Source organism: Salvelinus namaycush, chromosome 26 (assembly GCF_016432855.1).
Source record: "Salvelinus namaycush isolate Seneca chromosome 26, SaNama_1.0, whole genome shotgun sequence".
NCBI classification, from domain to species: Eukaryota; Metazoa; Chordata; class Actinopteri; order Salmoniformes; family Salmonidae; genus Salvelinus; species Salvelinus namaycush.
The window spans coordinates 15,590,768-15,606,896 of record NC_052332.1 but is presented as its reverse complement, the minus strand read 5'-3'; the positions used below and the strand labels follow the sequence as shown (position 1 = coordinate 15,606,896).

General features: G+C 46.0%; 1 protein-coding gene across 3 annotated transcripts in view; it reads right to left on the bottom strand.

The window, feature by feature from the left end:
* LOC120021191 (patatin-like phospholipase domain-containing protein 7) overlaps positions 1-16,129 on the bottom strand; it is a 41,680-nt gene that overhangs the window by 9,828 nt on the left and 15,723 nt on the right. For 2 of the 3 annotated variants that reach the window (XM_038964835.1, XM_038964837.1), the window contains exons 9-25: positions 15,992-16,072; positions 14,818-14,946; positions 14,472-14,552; positions 13,853-14,069; positions 13,676-13,764; positions 13,370-13,525; positions 12,808-12,885; positions 9,158-9,363; positions 8,928-9,059; positions 8,326-8,449; positions 7,362-7,475; positions 5,200-5,266; positions 4,910-5,059; positions 4,331-4,394; positions 4,021-4,189; positions 2,981-3,163; positions 1,915-2,033 (exon numbers count right to left, since the gene is read on the bottom strand). In XM_038964835.1, the coding sequence (XP_038820763.1) occupies positions 1,915-2,033; positions 2,981-3,163; positions 4,021-4,189; positions 4,331-4,394; positions 4,910-5,059; positions 5,200-5,266; positions 7,362-7,475; positions 8,326-8,449; positions 8,928-9,059; positions 9,158-9,363; positions 12,808-12,885; positions 13,370-13,525; positions 13,676-13,764; positions 13,853-14,069; positions 14,472-14,552; positions 14,818-14,946; positions 15,992-16,072 (2,159 nt within the window). The remainder of the gene's footprint in view (positions 1-1,914; positions 2,034-2,980; positions 3,164-4,020; positions 4,190-4,330; positions 4,395-4,909; positions 5,060-5,199; positions 5,267-7,361; positions 7,476-8,325; positions 8,450-8,927; positions 9,060-9,157; positions 9,364-12,807; positions 12,886-13,369; positions 13,526-13,675; positions 13,765-13,852; positions 14,070-14,471; positions 14,553-14,817; positions 14,947-15,991; positions 16,073-16,129) is intronic. The other variant, XM_038964836.1, reaches the window with a different exon arrangement.

The following is a 16,129-nucleotide window of genomic DNA, read 5'->3' as shown; positions in this document are numbered from 1 at the left end:
CACTTCTCAGTAGTTGGTATTCAGGCTTACCTTATGCAGGTATGTAACGGGCTTTGCAGGCGTGGCTCCCTTGCGCACGCTGAATACATTTAATTCAACCACTGAATACATTTAATTCAACCACTGAATACATTTAATTCAACCACTGAATACATTTAATTCAACCACTGAATACATTTAATTCAACCACTGAAAATCCTCCCACTTACTGGACAACACATTTGCTCGTGGAGTTTGCATTCAATAGGGTTTTCAGTGCATTTATCTTAAGCGATCCCTTTAAATACGGTGTACTGTACCTTTCATAAAGTGTTGTTGACAGACTCACTAGAAGACATTGAGAGAACGGGTTCAGAATATAGGGATCAATAAAAGAAAGCCATCTAAATGTATGTATATTTGTCTCCGTTTCAGCACCAACTGGTAGATTTAAAAATACTCTGATCTGGGAGATTACTTAGGCACATTTTAGGGTTAGGAAAGTATTGATGAATCATAAAAAAACTGAGTTAAGAGCCTTTACGCACAAAATATATTGAGGAATCAAAAATACAGTGGTTTGCTTCAACCTGAAAGTTGCCATATTCAAGATCAATGCATGAAATATTGGAAGGGAGAAAAAAAACTTTAAAAAGTGTACAATATGGGTTGAACAATAGTTCTATAAATCTACCCTAATCATGGAACTGTATGACAATGGTCCGGTCATCATGAACCATGCGCCAGGCTCCAGGTTTAACCTGCTACGTGGGGTCTGAGTTCCATAACGATTCAAACAGGCTACATGTCCCATATTATCTCACAACGTTAGCCTAATATGATCCACTAATGCTAGCGACTCTCAGGAACAACTACACGGACGTGACAGAGGAAAGAAAGGTACATTGGAATGGAATGATGCAAGATGTACGGTACAAATTGAAGGAAACACTAAAGTGACAGTTATAAATGTATGTGGGAATTACGGACGGTGGCTCCCGATAGTGGCTTTAACTTGCTAGAAATGGTCAAAGAAAACAGATTTTATCCCTGCAAATTATAAGGGCATACAATAAAAATTCTGCATAACGGCACAGCTATTTATAGCCTATTTCACTGTGGAAAAGGGGCCGCAATACATGTCACGTTGATATGCTTGTCAGTTTGCTGGTATGGTTTCACCTTCGTCTTCAGGGATCATAAGGGAAAATTATCTAAAACAATTGCTTCGTGTATTTACAATCTCCAAACAGATTACTAATTTACCCAGCTCTTATAAATGTCTAAATTACAGTGCATTGAGATTCTAAAATCGGGAAAAATAAAGCAGATGCTTTTCCCACTTGGAACCGGTAAGTTCGCTGAAACTTATTCATGGTTTCCTCCTTTAGGAGGGGAATGAAGTCAAGGTCAGAATATGGCGTATCTGTAGACACACCTTCATTTATACGACCTCCACCCCAAACGAATAGCGGGTGAATAGCATGCTATTCTCATGCTGAAGTTCAAGGTCAGAATAAGCGTAGAGAGAAAGGGGCATGAAAAGGAAATTACCTTCCATTTACGCGTGCTTAACGTGAGTCCGAATTCCCCAAGGGGAAACAAGACAACTATTAGTACAAAGCATTTAACAGGCACGAGTTAAGAGCGAGAGAGAGACAAGAGGAACCAACCTTGAAACATCTCCTGAACACAACACAAACACAGGACAAACGGAAGGAGAAGAGAGAGAAAGACAGGAGAAGAGAAAATGAAATGAGCAAGATATTACATTTGGCAGAAAAGTGGAAGTCTGCTTTGAGTGTTTCATGCATTAGGAAGGACAACACCCCCCCCCCCTACACTACACAGGACGGCTCCATAGAAAAGACTATACATGGGGCCGAGTGATGTCAGTGACCTAGAGGACAGAGATCAGGGGTCATTGGAGCGTACCTGGCCCCTCCTCCCCCCAGTATGAGGGCGATGGCGTTCCCGGTCAGGACCCTGGCCAGGCGGGAGAAGTCTGAGTGGCGGTCAGCTGGCTTCTGGAACACACGCTGATACATCTCAATCTGGAGAGGAGAGCAATACACAGCAGATATTAAAACACTATTTCTTAAAATGGTGGGACACTGGAAATAACTGTGGGGTTGTGAGGCAACTCCTTCCTTAATTATGGGTTAGGGGCGTGAACATTTAAATGTTAAAACAAAATTGGGATACTTAACGTTAAGAATCCCTAAGCGAAAAACGTAGTAAAAAAAAATAAAAAATCTACGTCGATGCAGAAAGTAAACAGCATCTCAGCAACAACTAAGAGCGTAGAAGCGCGATGCTCAACTTCTCCGCTGTTTTGGTGCCCTGGCTACCACTCCGTGAACAGCACGAAGCGAGCCAATACACATGCGCAGATACGGCAGCAAATCAGTCTCCAAAAATTCAGAATCTTAGGAGTCGATTCTTAGAGTTAACGAATCTTGACACTCAATGGGAGTCGACGTGCAAGGAGTCGGGAAATCAATTATTTTGGAGTCGACTCTTCACCACTATGACATCATCGTTAACAGTTGGAAAAATGGCAGAGGAAAGGCAAGCGACGGCAGCGAAGTCCTGTATGGCAATATTGAAATGAGAACGTTAAATGAGAAGGAAATGGAAACTTTGCAAGGTGGAATTGAGGTACAGTAATGATAGTACAGGTGCAATGCTTAACCTTCTGAAAGAGACCCAAACCGTAGCTGGCAGCAGCCTTGTGAATTCACGTGGAATTTTATACATTTTCTTATTGTTTTAACGGAAAACCGATTAAAAATGGCAGTTTAAACATTAAAGAAAAAAATGTACCATTTGTCACATCCTTATCAGGTGTGTGTGTGTGTGTACCAGTTTGGGCAGATCAGGTGTGTGTGTGTGTAACAGTTTGGGAAGATCAGGTGTGTGTGTGTGTGTACCAGTTTGGGCAGATCAGGTGTGTGTGTGTGTGTACCAGTTTGGGCAGATCAGGTGTGTGTGTGTGTACCAGTTTAGGCAGGCTTCTCTTGGAGAAGACCCTGCGTGGGCAGGAGAGGTGCAGGTGTCTGGAGATCCAGCTCCTCATGTTGAGCCACTCCACAGTGCCCTGGGGCGGGGGGCCGTCCTCCCTGTGTAACAACACCAGCTGCTTCTGGGCCCTCACCGCACTGCCCTCCAGCATCCGCTCCAACTACAGGGTCAAAGGCCAGGGGTCAACTAGAGGTTGGCCAAGAAGAAGTAGGACATAGTTTGTCCAGAATTAAACAGGCATGTACTGCATACTGAGAGGAGAGGAGTGTCTTACACAATAGTATCAAGCCACTTGAGTCTGTGACTGGTTGGTATTCCTCTCTTTATCTTAGTAAATGGATATCATATCAGGGATAAGAGGTCAGCGAGGTCGACCCTGCCACCAAGCCCCAGACATGACTAAAGAACCCAAGGATCTGCACTGACCCTAATCCCACATCAAACACAGTGGCCTGCTAACACGCTAAGCTAGCTAACCTCTCCCCAAGCACCATGGAAATACGCTAAGCTAGCTAACCTCCCTCTAAGCATCATGCTAACACGCTAAGCTAGCTAACCTCTCCAAAAGCCTAATGCTAGTTTTGCAACAAAAACGGGAGGTCCCTCCCTGTTTTGTCCATCAGTCAAACAGAACGGTGAGCAACCTACCGGAATCTGTCCAATAGAAACTCTTGTTTTGGTTGCAACTGTTTGCCTCGGTGTGCACTAAGGATCACACCGCAGGAGAGGGGACTATTTCCTCTGCTTCTGAAGCTTTTGCTGCCCCTGAAGATATTCACAGGCTAGGCAAATTTAGTAGATGTGGTCATGCACGCTAACGTATTGCTGCACGCAAACGTATTGCTACACCTTCTGTCTACACCCTCTGTCTACACCCTCTGTGGAAGCACATACAGAATAATGTAACAGTCCAAATGTGTTACAAGTGACAGACTCATAGGATGGCTCAGTAGAATTCAATTTCCTAAAATCAGTTCCCCTCCCAGAGCCCCCAGTCCCTCCTGGTTCCCCCCGTACCTCCCCCACAGCGGGGTCTTGCTCCCCCAGTCCCACAATAATGATGCAGTCAGCCTGGCGGATACATCGCTGGGTCCAGGGGGTCAGGGTGTAGTCTGTCTGGTAGAGCACGATGCGGTGGATGTCCTCCTGCTGGCCCAGCCAACTGGACAGACGATACTCATGAACACTGACACAGACGAGACAGACGAGACACAAGAGGGTGAAGCGAGAGAGAGACAATGATTTACTTCTTTAAAAAATAAAAGGAACCCTTTATAATGCATGTGGGTAGTTCAAGATGCACACAAACCCGTTCAGTCAAGCTCACCTGTCCAGTGCGGCCGCTCCCAGGCGCTGCTTGATGCTGTCGCTGGTCAGTAGAAGTGTGGGGCCTATGAAGAACGACAATTTAGGTCAGGTCTGTGGAAAGGGCATACCTAAATCAAATCACATTGTATTTGTCACGTGCTTCGTAGACAACAGGTGTCGACTAACAGTGAAATGCTTACTTACGGGCCCTTTTCCAACAACGAAGTTAAAGATAAAGATAATACAAAATGAAAAGACACAAGGAATAAAGACAGTCATAGTACAACTGTACTAACTCATATCATTCCCCAGTCCCTAAAGCGTTCTAAGAGATGACCTGGCCACCGGGATACAGATTCAGCTCATTCTACTGAGGAGGGAGGACGGCCAATTCAAGGTCCCCATGAATGGAGATCATTTATTCAGCCTCGGCAGAATATTAAATCATAGGAAAGATCACCCAGGCATAAACACAATGTCAACCCCCCCTATCTATATAGATGAGAAATCTATAGAAGGGCAGCACTGCTGAACTGCACTGTCTAGACAGCCTTGAACTGACGTGATGAAGAGAGAGGTGGAATGTGTGTGTGGTTACCAATGGCGATGAGTGCATGCTGCAGCTCCAGTGTGAAGGCTGTGAGAGGTACCTCCTCAGACACAGGCAGCACGGTGACAGTGGACAGGTTGGACGCCGGGTTCCCTGCATCCCACTTACTGCCTGGGGTGTGCAGGGCCAGGCTCCGAGCTGGGAGGAGGACAGACACACAGCGATGGATGGAGAGAGCAACATTATCATAAAGACATATTACACATAGCAGGTAAATGAGGCGTTAGATCCTTCTGTGTACAAAAGATGCCTGTAAACACACACGCACGCCTACACACCGGTCAGAGGGCCATTGACCTGCTGAAGGATCTTCTGGCCAAGAAGGTGGATCAACCTCGTGACTACCTAAAACACAAGAAAGAGAGCGTCAGCGTGTGGAGGATTGTCATGTGTGTGAGTGAGTGACTGAAAGCCAGTCATAGACCAAGTTAGACTTCTCATCTTTGTATCTGTCCCATCATGGCATCTGTGAAAGCACGGGCAGCACCATAGAGTCCATCTCTATTTTAAAGTAGTCCATTTCTTCCACTACTTCTATGAGTTGGTAAACAAACTGAAAGGGGGCATACTGCCACCTGGAGTGGGTTGTTTGAACAGGTATAAAACCCAAGGTTGGCGATTTACTGCCACCTGCAGTTATGGAACGTTTGCTCATATGTAGGGCTGTGGCGGTCACGGATTTGTCAGCCGGTGATTGTCAAGCAAATAACTGTCGGCCTCACGGTAATTGACCGTTAATTAACAAACACATTTAGCATCTCCTGGCTTCCACACATAGCTTACGAGCCACTGATGCAGAACTTTGAAACGTCTACATTTTAACAAGTCTAATAAATCCATGTAATATAGCCTAAACCTTCACAATAAATCAATGATTTATTTTAGACAGGTCTAAAGAAGCATAATATGAAGAAAATGTATTCCATTTCAGAAGAACAGAATAGCATACTCCAAGTTGTCCTTATGTTTGGTCCTGATCTGGCTATGCCAAATGGCTATGGGCTACACTAGTTCATTAAGCAGACAAGTTTTGCTTAGAATTCCGTGGCATTATTTTATAGTATGAAGAATACAATTGAACAAAGCTGAATAAAATATCAATATTTTCTCCAAACGATGAGGGAGTGCGCACATACGGCTATTCTATGTTGAGCGGTTAAAGAAATAGATTCTCTATATTCTTCATTTAGAGTTATTCATGTAACTTGTTGTACAAATGGGCTATATGTTTTGATTTTTAATACATTTTAAGTCTGCACAACAGTGGTAGGCCTGATCACTGAACGATAAGACGGCCTATAGTCAGAGACCTGGCTGTGTGGTGCTCCCTCAATGTGATCAAGACAAAGGAGATGATTGTGGACTACAGGAAAAGGAGACCCGAGCACGTTCCCATTCTCATCGACGGGGCTGTAGTGGAGTAGGTTGAGAGCTTCAAGTTCCTTGGTGTCCACATCACCAACAAACTGTCATGGTCCAAACACACCAAGACAGTCGTGAAGACAAAGCTTATTCCCCCACAGGAGACTGAAAAGATTTGGCATGGGTCCTCTGATCCTCAAAAGGTTCCACAGCTGCACCATTGAGAGCATCCTGACGGGTTGCATCACTGTCTGGTATGGCAACTGCTCGGTCTCAGACCACAAGGCACAACAGAGGGTTGTGAGTACGGCCCAGTACATCACTGGGGCCAAGCTTCCTGCCATCCAGAACTTCTATACCAGGCGATGTCAGAGAAAGGCCCTAAAAATTGTCAAAGACTCCAGCCACCCTAGTCATAGACTGTTCTCTCTGTTATCGCACGTCAAGCGGTACTGGAGCGCCAAGTCTAAGTCAAAAAGGCTTCTTAACAAAAGGCTACTCCGGTTGTAAAGATAAACAATATGCTTAATATTAGGAAAGTTGACAAATAAATATAGTAGGCCTAGCCTATAGAAAGCTGATGGGCTCCTCCTCTTTTTAGTAGAGGCCATCACTCAGACCGTTTTCTCATCCAACTGCATAGCCTATAGAAATGTTGCGCAGCATGAGCTCATGAAGTGTTTGATTAGATTTTCGAACTATTTGCATTGATGTCAGTGATTAGAGGGACAATAGAGTGCTGAGTACCAGGCAGTTATCAAGTTTTGTAGGCTACTAATGACCATCAGCAGCATCAGAGCATGGAAAAGCCTAATTACCGTGACTAAATGGTCACGTGGAATTTGACTGCCTTCATGACTCGTGACCGCCGGTGTGGCGGTAATACGGTCACCGCAACAGCCCTACTCACAATTCATTGGCTGATCCCTCCGGATGACCTTGATGGAATGATCTGATCCTTCCCACCCAGTTAACTACACAAATGGTGAAAGTTCTCAATGGTGCTGCCAATGTTAAAACGTGCTTTTGGGTATTAGAGTCGTCTATCTAAGTCTATGAAGCCAGTTGACCTACATACCTGTGGGAACTTCCTCTTAATGTAGCTGAGTGCTCCCTCTGGTAGTTTGGCCAGCTCTGAGTCACGTACTGCATGCACCGTGGTCGCTCTGTTCTGATGGGTCAGGGCCTCCACCTGGACACAACAACCACCACAGGCTCCCATTGGTCAACACTGCGAATCATCCCTCAATCATTATACAGGAACTATGCACCAAACTTACCCCGTAACACTCATGCAATTGATTTAATAATCATTGCACATTCCTTGTTTTCATATGGAGTTGAAGTGATCTTAGCCCTACAAATAGGAACATATTTAGTTTTAAAAAAAGCACTCACTGGTGCAGAAAACGTAAATAACTATTTAAGATAAAATTTGTGATCAGAGGAACGGATCAAGAAAAGCATGGTGAGCCAGACTTTTTAAGCCCCGGTGATTCTCGTGTCCATTTTCATCAGCGTCAACAAGCCAGCCAGGCAGTGACCTTTCATATCAAAGCGATTGATCTCCCTCTCTGTAATAACACTGTGCTGCTGGTACACACATGGTCTAACTCTGTATCCTCGCATTCCACACTCTCCTGACTCTGTCCTCACGGACACCGTAACTACGGCTACCGTCTGGAGCCGGTAACCATGGCATCGGACCATTTGCCTCAGGCAGGTATTCTTAGCAGCATAGGCATCGCCACAGCAATGCAAATCCACGTCAGCCAATGGGAGCGTGATGCAGTGAATTAAAGGGAGAGGGGTTACCAAACAGAGCTAAATCCTCTCTGGACAGCAGAGAAAACACACACACACACAGCTCTGAGATGTTGTGAATAGCCATGTCATGGTGGGGCTTACTCATGACCCTGCATAAAACCGTGTCGGTGTCTAAATGGGTTTGCTTACATCTACAATCAATAAAACTATGAATTCTTTAAAAGCCTGGCATTGTTTATTCTACCCATTGTGCCACCTGACATTTGACCCCTTACCACGCCGATGAGGTCACCGCGGCCGTACTCTCCGGTCAGCTCCTTCTTGCCGTCCTCCTTCATGATGACGGAGCGCAGACGGCCACTCAGAACTATGAAGGTGCTGTCTGACTTATCCCCTTGTCTGAGAGAGAGAATTGTTTCAACTGTAGCCAGACAAATTCAAGCTTCCGAATTGGATTGTAGTAATGTCTTGACTTTCATTATCATGTTTGAGGTTAAAAGGGATATTGCGTGATTTCAGTCTTTTTTTCTACTTACCCAGAGTCAGACAAATTCATGGAAACCATTTTTGTGTCTCCGGGTGCCGTTTGGAGATTATTGAAGTTAGCGCTCAATGGCGCTGCCCGTGCACTAACAGACGCAATAATGGGACAGATGCCCTGCTATCTCTATAAATCTCTATCAATGAGTGTGTCTGTCTCTGGGTAAGTAGAAAAACGACCTAAAATCTTGAAATCTCGCAGTTTAAGACTAATCACGCTTGGGGTTTCATTGTAGATGTACCATCTCTAGATGAGATGGAAATACTGTAGATCAGTGAAGGCAGTAAAGCTGAACTGAGCGTGATAGACATCGGTGTGGACAGAGGGGTTACCTACCTGTAGACTGCCCGGCCGGCCTCCACAGCCATCCAGTCCAGAGCAAAGTCTATCTGCCTGACGAAGGAAGACATCCTCCGAACGACCGTGTGAGCTACGTTCAGCACCACTGTGGGTTCTGCACGCATGATCCTGAGGGACACACACACACACATGTAAATGTCGGAGTGTGCATGCATGTATGCATATTAAATACATGTGCACGACAGTGTGTATTCCCTGTGCCTCACTCGTAGAAGTGGGTCTTGGAAATGGAGAGGAAGCTGCAGTCTCGGTGGGCTCGGACAGTGAAGATGAGGGGCTCGCCGGTCAGTACAGCCAGCTGGCCCACCAGCTCCCCGGGGTGGGTCACAAACAGACATGTGTCCTCCTCGCGGTCGATCATCCGCTGGTACACATGCAGCAGACCCAAGATCACAAACTGCACACTCACCTCCTGCAAAACACACTGGGATGAATACTTTCCAGGAAATCAACCAAGTTCCTATCCTGGGAATAATTCATATTTATACCAGAAAAATTGGAAGTGCCAATTTAAAACCAAGAAATGGTCACTATGCCAGGGTTCTCCCAAAATAAGATTGTCGCTGGGCCACATTGCCGACTTGGCTGCGCCTCTATATCAACATTTCACAGCAAGTGAAACTGATATTTGGTCATGAGTGTAACTTTGATCGCCAATGACATTGTTGTGAATTACGAAACAGGATGTTCATCAATTCGGAGCGTGATGGTGTTCCTCAATTAATTCAGCGCATTTTCAGCAGTAGGCCTAGGCTACCTCGACACAGAGCGCGCTCAGGACGCACAGAACGCACCACGAGTAGGCTAATGCGTTGTCAAATCATACAAACTCATTAACGGCAGACAAACAAATAACCAAAGTTGCTAAGCTTGCTAGATAACCTCTAACGAATGACAGAATATCTCAGATTTGGCAAAATCGAGTTGATGATTATGCAGATAGCAGATCAGCTCATGAATAACAGGGAGACGAAGAGAGGAAATTGTTTAAATATCAAGCTCTTAACGGGGACCAACTCTTAAAAAATATATATCCATATCGACATTCATACAGTTTGTTGATCACACATTCTCTAACTAAGCTCTCATATGGGCAGCGATACAAGACAGTGCAGAGAAGCAGGGGAAATGTCATAGCGCTATTTTGACCATGCAACCTATGGATTACAGAATAAAGTTTGGAATTTTCATGCGAGACAGGAGTGAGGATTTGGGGTTTCAGTGGAATTGGGACGACAGGGAAATAGCCTCTATATAAGGCTACTACTTGCGTCAATAATACAGTTGATTTAGGCTACATTATTGCATGCTCAATGTTTCTGATCAGTGATAGATGACAAAACAAATAAATGAGCTAGCACTTCCACTTGTCCAGCCAGAGATCAATTAACCAAATATACAGACAGATTCAGTGAAACAAAATCACATTGATTATCAGACAAGTCAAAGGCTTTTGGTCAGGAATAGGACAAGGCTGAAGAGAAAGATCTACTTGTATAACATGCTAGCAAAATCAGCTAATACAGTTGAAGTCGGAAGTTTACATACACCTTAGCCAAATATATTTAAACTCAGTTTCACAATTCCTGACATTTAATCCTAGTAAAAATTCCCCGTCTTAGGTCAGTTAGGATCACCACTTTACTTTAAGAATATGAAAATGTCAGAATAATAGTAGAGAGAATGATTTATTTGAGCTTTTATTTCTTTCATCACATTTGCAGTGGGTCAGACGTTTACATACACTCAATTAGTATTTGGCAGCATTGCCTTTAAATTGTTTAACTTGGGTCAAACGTTTTGGGTAGCCTTCCACAAGCTTCCCACAATAAGTTGGGTGCATTTTGTCCCATTCCTCCTGACAGAGCTGGTGTAACTGAGTCAGGTTTGTAGGCCTCCTTGCTCGCACACACTTTTTCAGTTCTGCCCACAAATTTTCTATAGGATTGAGGTCAGGGCTTCGTGATGGCCACTCCCAATACCTTGACTTGGTTGTCCTTAAGCCATTTTGCCACAACTTTGGAAGTGTGCTTGGGATCATTGTCCATTTGGAAGACCCATTTGCGACCAAGCTTTAACTTCCTGACTGATGTCTTGAGATGTTGCTTCAATATATCCACATAACGCCATCTATTTTGTGAAGTGAACAAGTCCCTCCTGCAGCAAAGCACCCCCACAGCATGATGCTGCCACCCCCGTGCTTCAAGGTTGGGATGGTGTTCTTTGGCTTGCAAGCCTCCCCCTTTTTCCTCCAAACATAACGATGGTCATAATGGCCAAACAGTTATATTTTTGTTTCATCAGACCAGAGGGCATTTCTCTAAAAAGTACAATCTTTGTCCCCATGTGCAGTTGCAAACCGTAGTCTGGCTTTTGCATGGCGGTTTTGGAGCAGTGGCTTCTTCCTTGCTGAGCGGCCTTTCAGGTCATGTCGATATAGGACTCGTTTTACTGTGGATATAGATACTTTTGTACTGGTTACCTCCAGCATCTTCACAAGGTCCTTTGCTGTTGTTCTGGGATTGATTTGCACTTTTCGCACCAAAGTACGTTCATCTCTAGGAGACAGAACACGTCTCCTTCCTGAGCGGTATGACGGATGCGTGGTCCCATGGTGTTTATACTTGCGTACTATTGTTTGTTCAGATGAACGTGGTACCTTCAGGCGCTTGGAAATTGCTCCCAAGCATGAACCAGACTTGTGGAGGTCTACAATTTTTTTTATTAGGTCTTGGCTTATTTCTTTTGATTTTCCCATGATGTCAAGCAAAGAGGCACTGAGTTTGAAGTTAGGCCTTGAAATACATCCACAGGTACACCTCCAATTGTTGTTTCAAGGCACAGTCAACTCAGTGTATGTAAACTTCTGACCCACTGGAAATGTGATACAGTGAATTATAAGTGAAATAATCTGACTGTAAACAATTGTTGGAAAAATGACTTGTGTCATGCACAAAGTAGATGTCCTAACCGACTTGCCAAAACTATAGTTTGTTAACAAAAAATTTGTGGAGTGGTTGAAAAACGAGTTTTAATGACTCCAACCTAAGAGTATGTAAACTTCCGACTTCAACTGTATATGAGCAAACAAGAGTAAAGATGATCATTAGCACTCACATTAACTTAGCTAACATTTTCCCAGCCTAATTGTTACCAAATATCCAAATGGAGATTCAGTGTTAAATCAATCAATGTCAAACTTTTGTTTATCTAGACGAGTCCCCTGCGCTTGTCTCAAAGCAGCGCGATCCCAATTAAAACAGTGCTGAAATGATAACCTAGGTGACCACACACACACGCGACTATTGCTTTAAATTAGTATGACGGTTGGATATGACTTTGGGAGTTTCAGTATTAGCCAGAATTTGATAAATGACTAAAATTGCATTAGCCTACTTAGGCTTTAATTTTGGGGTCTATAGAAGGGTATAGAATTTTCAGTTCTGACGAGAACTCTAAACGGCATTCGGTTTTCGTGTGCAGTCAATTGTCCAATCCAGTGTCAATTATGCATGTACTTTGAATATATGGCGAATTTGTGTGGTAAATACATTAGCCTAAAGCTTTTCATGTGACAACCTGTTTGTATAATGTCCCATTTCATTTTTTTTCAATCTTCTGCTGCACACGTTGCGTATTTTGTGGAATTGCATCAGTGCGACATTGGGGAGGAAATGTTGTAATTTCCCCAGTGATCGGATGATTCCATTGGTCCATTAAGCTATGGAAGTTCAATCAAGCACAGATAAAGGAATGCTTCCAAGTAGTATTTGAACAGGTATGGATGATAGGTATGGCCAAAGAGGAGAACGAGCTTATGGTTGATGAAGTAAAGCAGACAGTATGGTGCTCTGACCTGATCTCCCTGTCTGGCCACCACAGAGCCTGCTTTGACCTGGTGCAGAGTCACCCTGCCCTCCAACAGACCAGGGTCCTGACAGAGAGGGAGAGATTATGGTACAGCAGGATTAAGGTAGGTGTGAGAGCCTGCTTTGACCTGGTGCAGAGTCACCCTGCCCTCCAACAGACCAGGGTCCTGACAGAGAGGGAGAGACTATGGTACAGCAGGATTAAGGTAGGTGTGAGAGACTGCTAGCGATTCAGACATTGACAGAGAGAACGTGATGTCGCAAGAGGAAGCAAAGTTCCCGGAACAGTCTCACAGTAGTGCTCGCCATAGATGTAGAACCGCATATGGCCGCCGATCCACACATGGACAGAAGAATGACTTGAAAGGTAACGACTGTTCTAGTTATTCTATCTCTATGGAGAGCATTACAGTGAGAAATAGAATACGTGGCCGCCGATCCACCCGTCACACTGGAATGACTTAAATTGGAAAGTCTAGTAATTATATTTCCGTGTATTTAACAATATACTATAGATCTATATGGTACTCCCTGTCCGAAACGTCTCACCTGCAGCTGGATGATGCCCAGCAGGTCTTTCTTGGCAGCCTGAAAGATGGAGCTGACCTTGCTGGGGTGGACGGTGTCAGAGCGCCCCCCGCCGTCCGTGTAGTGGAACACGGCAGAGGGCGTATGCTGCATGGTCACACTCTTCTTCAGGATGGACTGGAGGAAGGTGAGGGGAGAGAGGGAGGGGGTTCAGACATGAGTGAAGCAGAGGTCTGTCAATGACTGAGTCCCATATGGCACCCTATTCCATATTTAGTGCACTACTTTTGACCAGGGCCCATAGGCAGAGGGAGAAAGGAGGCTCACCTTGTAAATGACAGGGCTGGAGGGGCGCTCGTCTATGGTGACTCTGGCTCGCTCGTACGCCATGTTCAGGTCGATCCCTGTCACCCCTGCTGAGCAGAGAGAGGTATTGATGGGCATAGTGTACGTGTGAAGTCACAAGTGAATGTAGTTGCAGCACTGGGCAGGGGACAAGCCTACCTGTGCCGTCAGTGGGCATAGAGATAGAGCGAGTCTTCCTAAAGGCGTTGGAGGGGCTATCTTTCCCGGCGTCTGTGTCCGAGGAGGTTTCTGCGAGTGCAGGTGTGGGGACGGGGGCGAAGACCGGGTCCTCCTGAAAGTGGGGTCTGCGTGGGATCCTGCCCGGACTCCCTTCCATCACCCCAGCAACCGCCACCAAGGGGACCGCCTGACGCTCCTATCAATCAAAGAGGCAAAATATTACATGAACTATTCACACCATATCAACCTCATCCCACATTTCACTAATAACACAACAAATGTGTCCTTGGATGCATGTTTGATTGGCTATAAAGAGAATGCAATATGTGGTGGGTGAACAATAGAATGAATACCAGAGAAAATCCAATCTGGATGACAGAATTCCACTGTAGAATAATGTGGCTGTTGGAGAAGATTGGGTCAGGGAGGGTCTGAGTGACATAACTTTTAAACCCTCTTGCCGTTTCTCTTCCATCAGTGTTACTGCCCTTTATGTTATTTATAGAGGCTTGGGATCCATGTTATTCATTTTCACTGAGCTTTATGATTCTGCACAGAGGATAGCGTTATGATGCTGGGCGTAATGTGCGTGTATTACCGGGTTGAAGAGCTCTGTGGTTAGGCCCAGGTAGTTATGTAACGCCAGGAAAGTCACTCTCTGGAGTCGCACCATGATTATCTGGAACACAAACAAACACCAAGGTGGATCAAACACCACGACACAACAATGCCTGTGATACAGCCAAAATAAAGACCTCTCCGGAACAATCAGGGTGTACTTTCAACTCAGGTTATGCAGAGTATTCACCCTTGGGTGTGTCCCAAACGGGCCAATAAAGAATAAGGTGGAGTTTGGGATGCAGGCCCTTGCCATTAGGGGGGTCTCATCCAAAGAGTTGTTTGTTTGAAGTGTGTTCGGGAGTGGGCTGAGGTTGGGGCCGTACCTGAATGACGCGCACCAGAGTCTCGGGGTACTTCTCAAACACAGACTGGAAGGCTGAGGCGGGCAGACGCAGGATTGTGGAGCGAGACGCAGCCCGCGCTGACACAGTCTTATAGGGGGCGGGGTAACCCTGAGGAACACAGGAACCAACCAATCACACAGGGAGGGGGAGAGAGAGAGGACAAAAGAGACAGGAGGAGGGAGAGATGGATGGATGACAGGACGGGGAGGAGGGAGAGATGGATGGATGACAGGACGGGGAGGAGGGAGAGATGGATGGATGACAGGACGGGGAGGAGGGAGAGATGGATGGATGACAGGACGGGGAGGAGGGAGAGATGGATGGATGACAGGACGGGGAGGAGGGAGAGATGGATGGATGACAGGACGGGGAGGAGGGAGAGATGGATGGATGACAGGACGGGGAGGAGGGAGAGATGGATGGATGACAGGACGGGGAGGAGGGAGAGATGGATGGATGACAGGACGGGGAGGAGGGAGAGATGGATGGATGACAGGACGGGGAGGAGGGAGAGATGGATGGATGACAGGACGGGGAGGAGGGAGAGATGGATGGATGACAGGACGGGGAGGAGGGAGAGAAGTGATGATGACAGGACGGGGAGGAGGGAGAGAAGTGATGATGACAGGACGGGGAGGAGGGAGAGATGGATGGATGACAGGACGGGGAGGAGGGAGAGATGGATGGATGACAGGACGGGGAGGAGGGAGAGATGGATGGATGACAGGACGGGGAGGAGGGAGAGATGGATGGATGACAGGACGGGGAGGAGGGAGAGATGGATGATGACAGGACGGGGAGGAGGGAGAGATGGATGGATGACAGGACGGGGAGGAGGGAGAGATGGATGGATGACAGGACGGGGAGGAGGGAGAGATGGATGGATGACAGGACGGGGAGGAGGGAGAGATGGATGGATGACAGGACGGGGAAGAGGGAGAGATGGATGGATGGAGAAGTGGGTCGAGGATAAGCCAGAGGTGGAGGACAGAGGCGGGGTGTGACACGCGTCAGATGGAGGGAAGATATAAGATGCGTCCCAAATGACAGCTAATTCCTTGTATGGTGCACCACTTTTGACCACAGCCTTATGGTCAAAAGTAGTGGACTATAAAGGGAATAGGGTGCCCTATAAGACTCGCAGAAAACTCACGGTGATGATGTCTAGAATACTGAGCAGGCTGTGGACACTGTCCCCCGGGAGCACGTCCTTCACAACCGGCTCTGTGCCATCCTGTACACCACACACACACACACACACACGGATAACTAACCTTGTGGGGACACACAA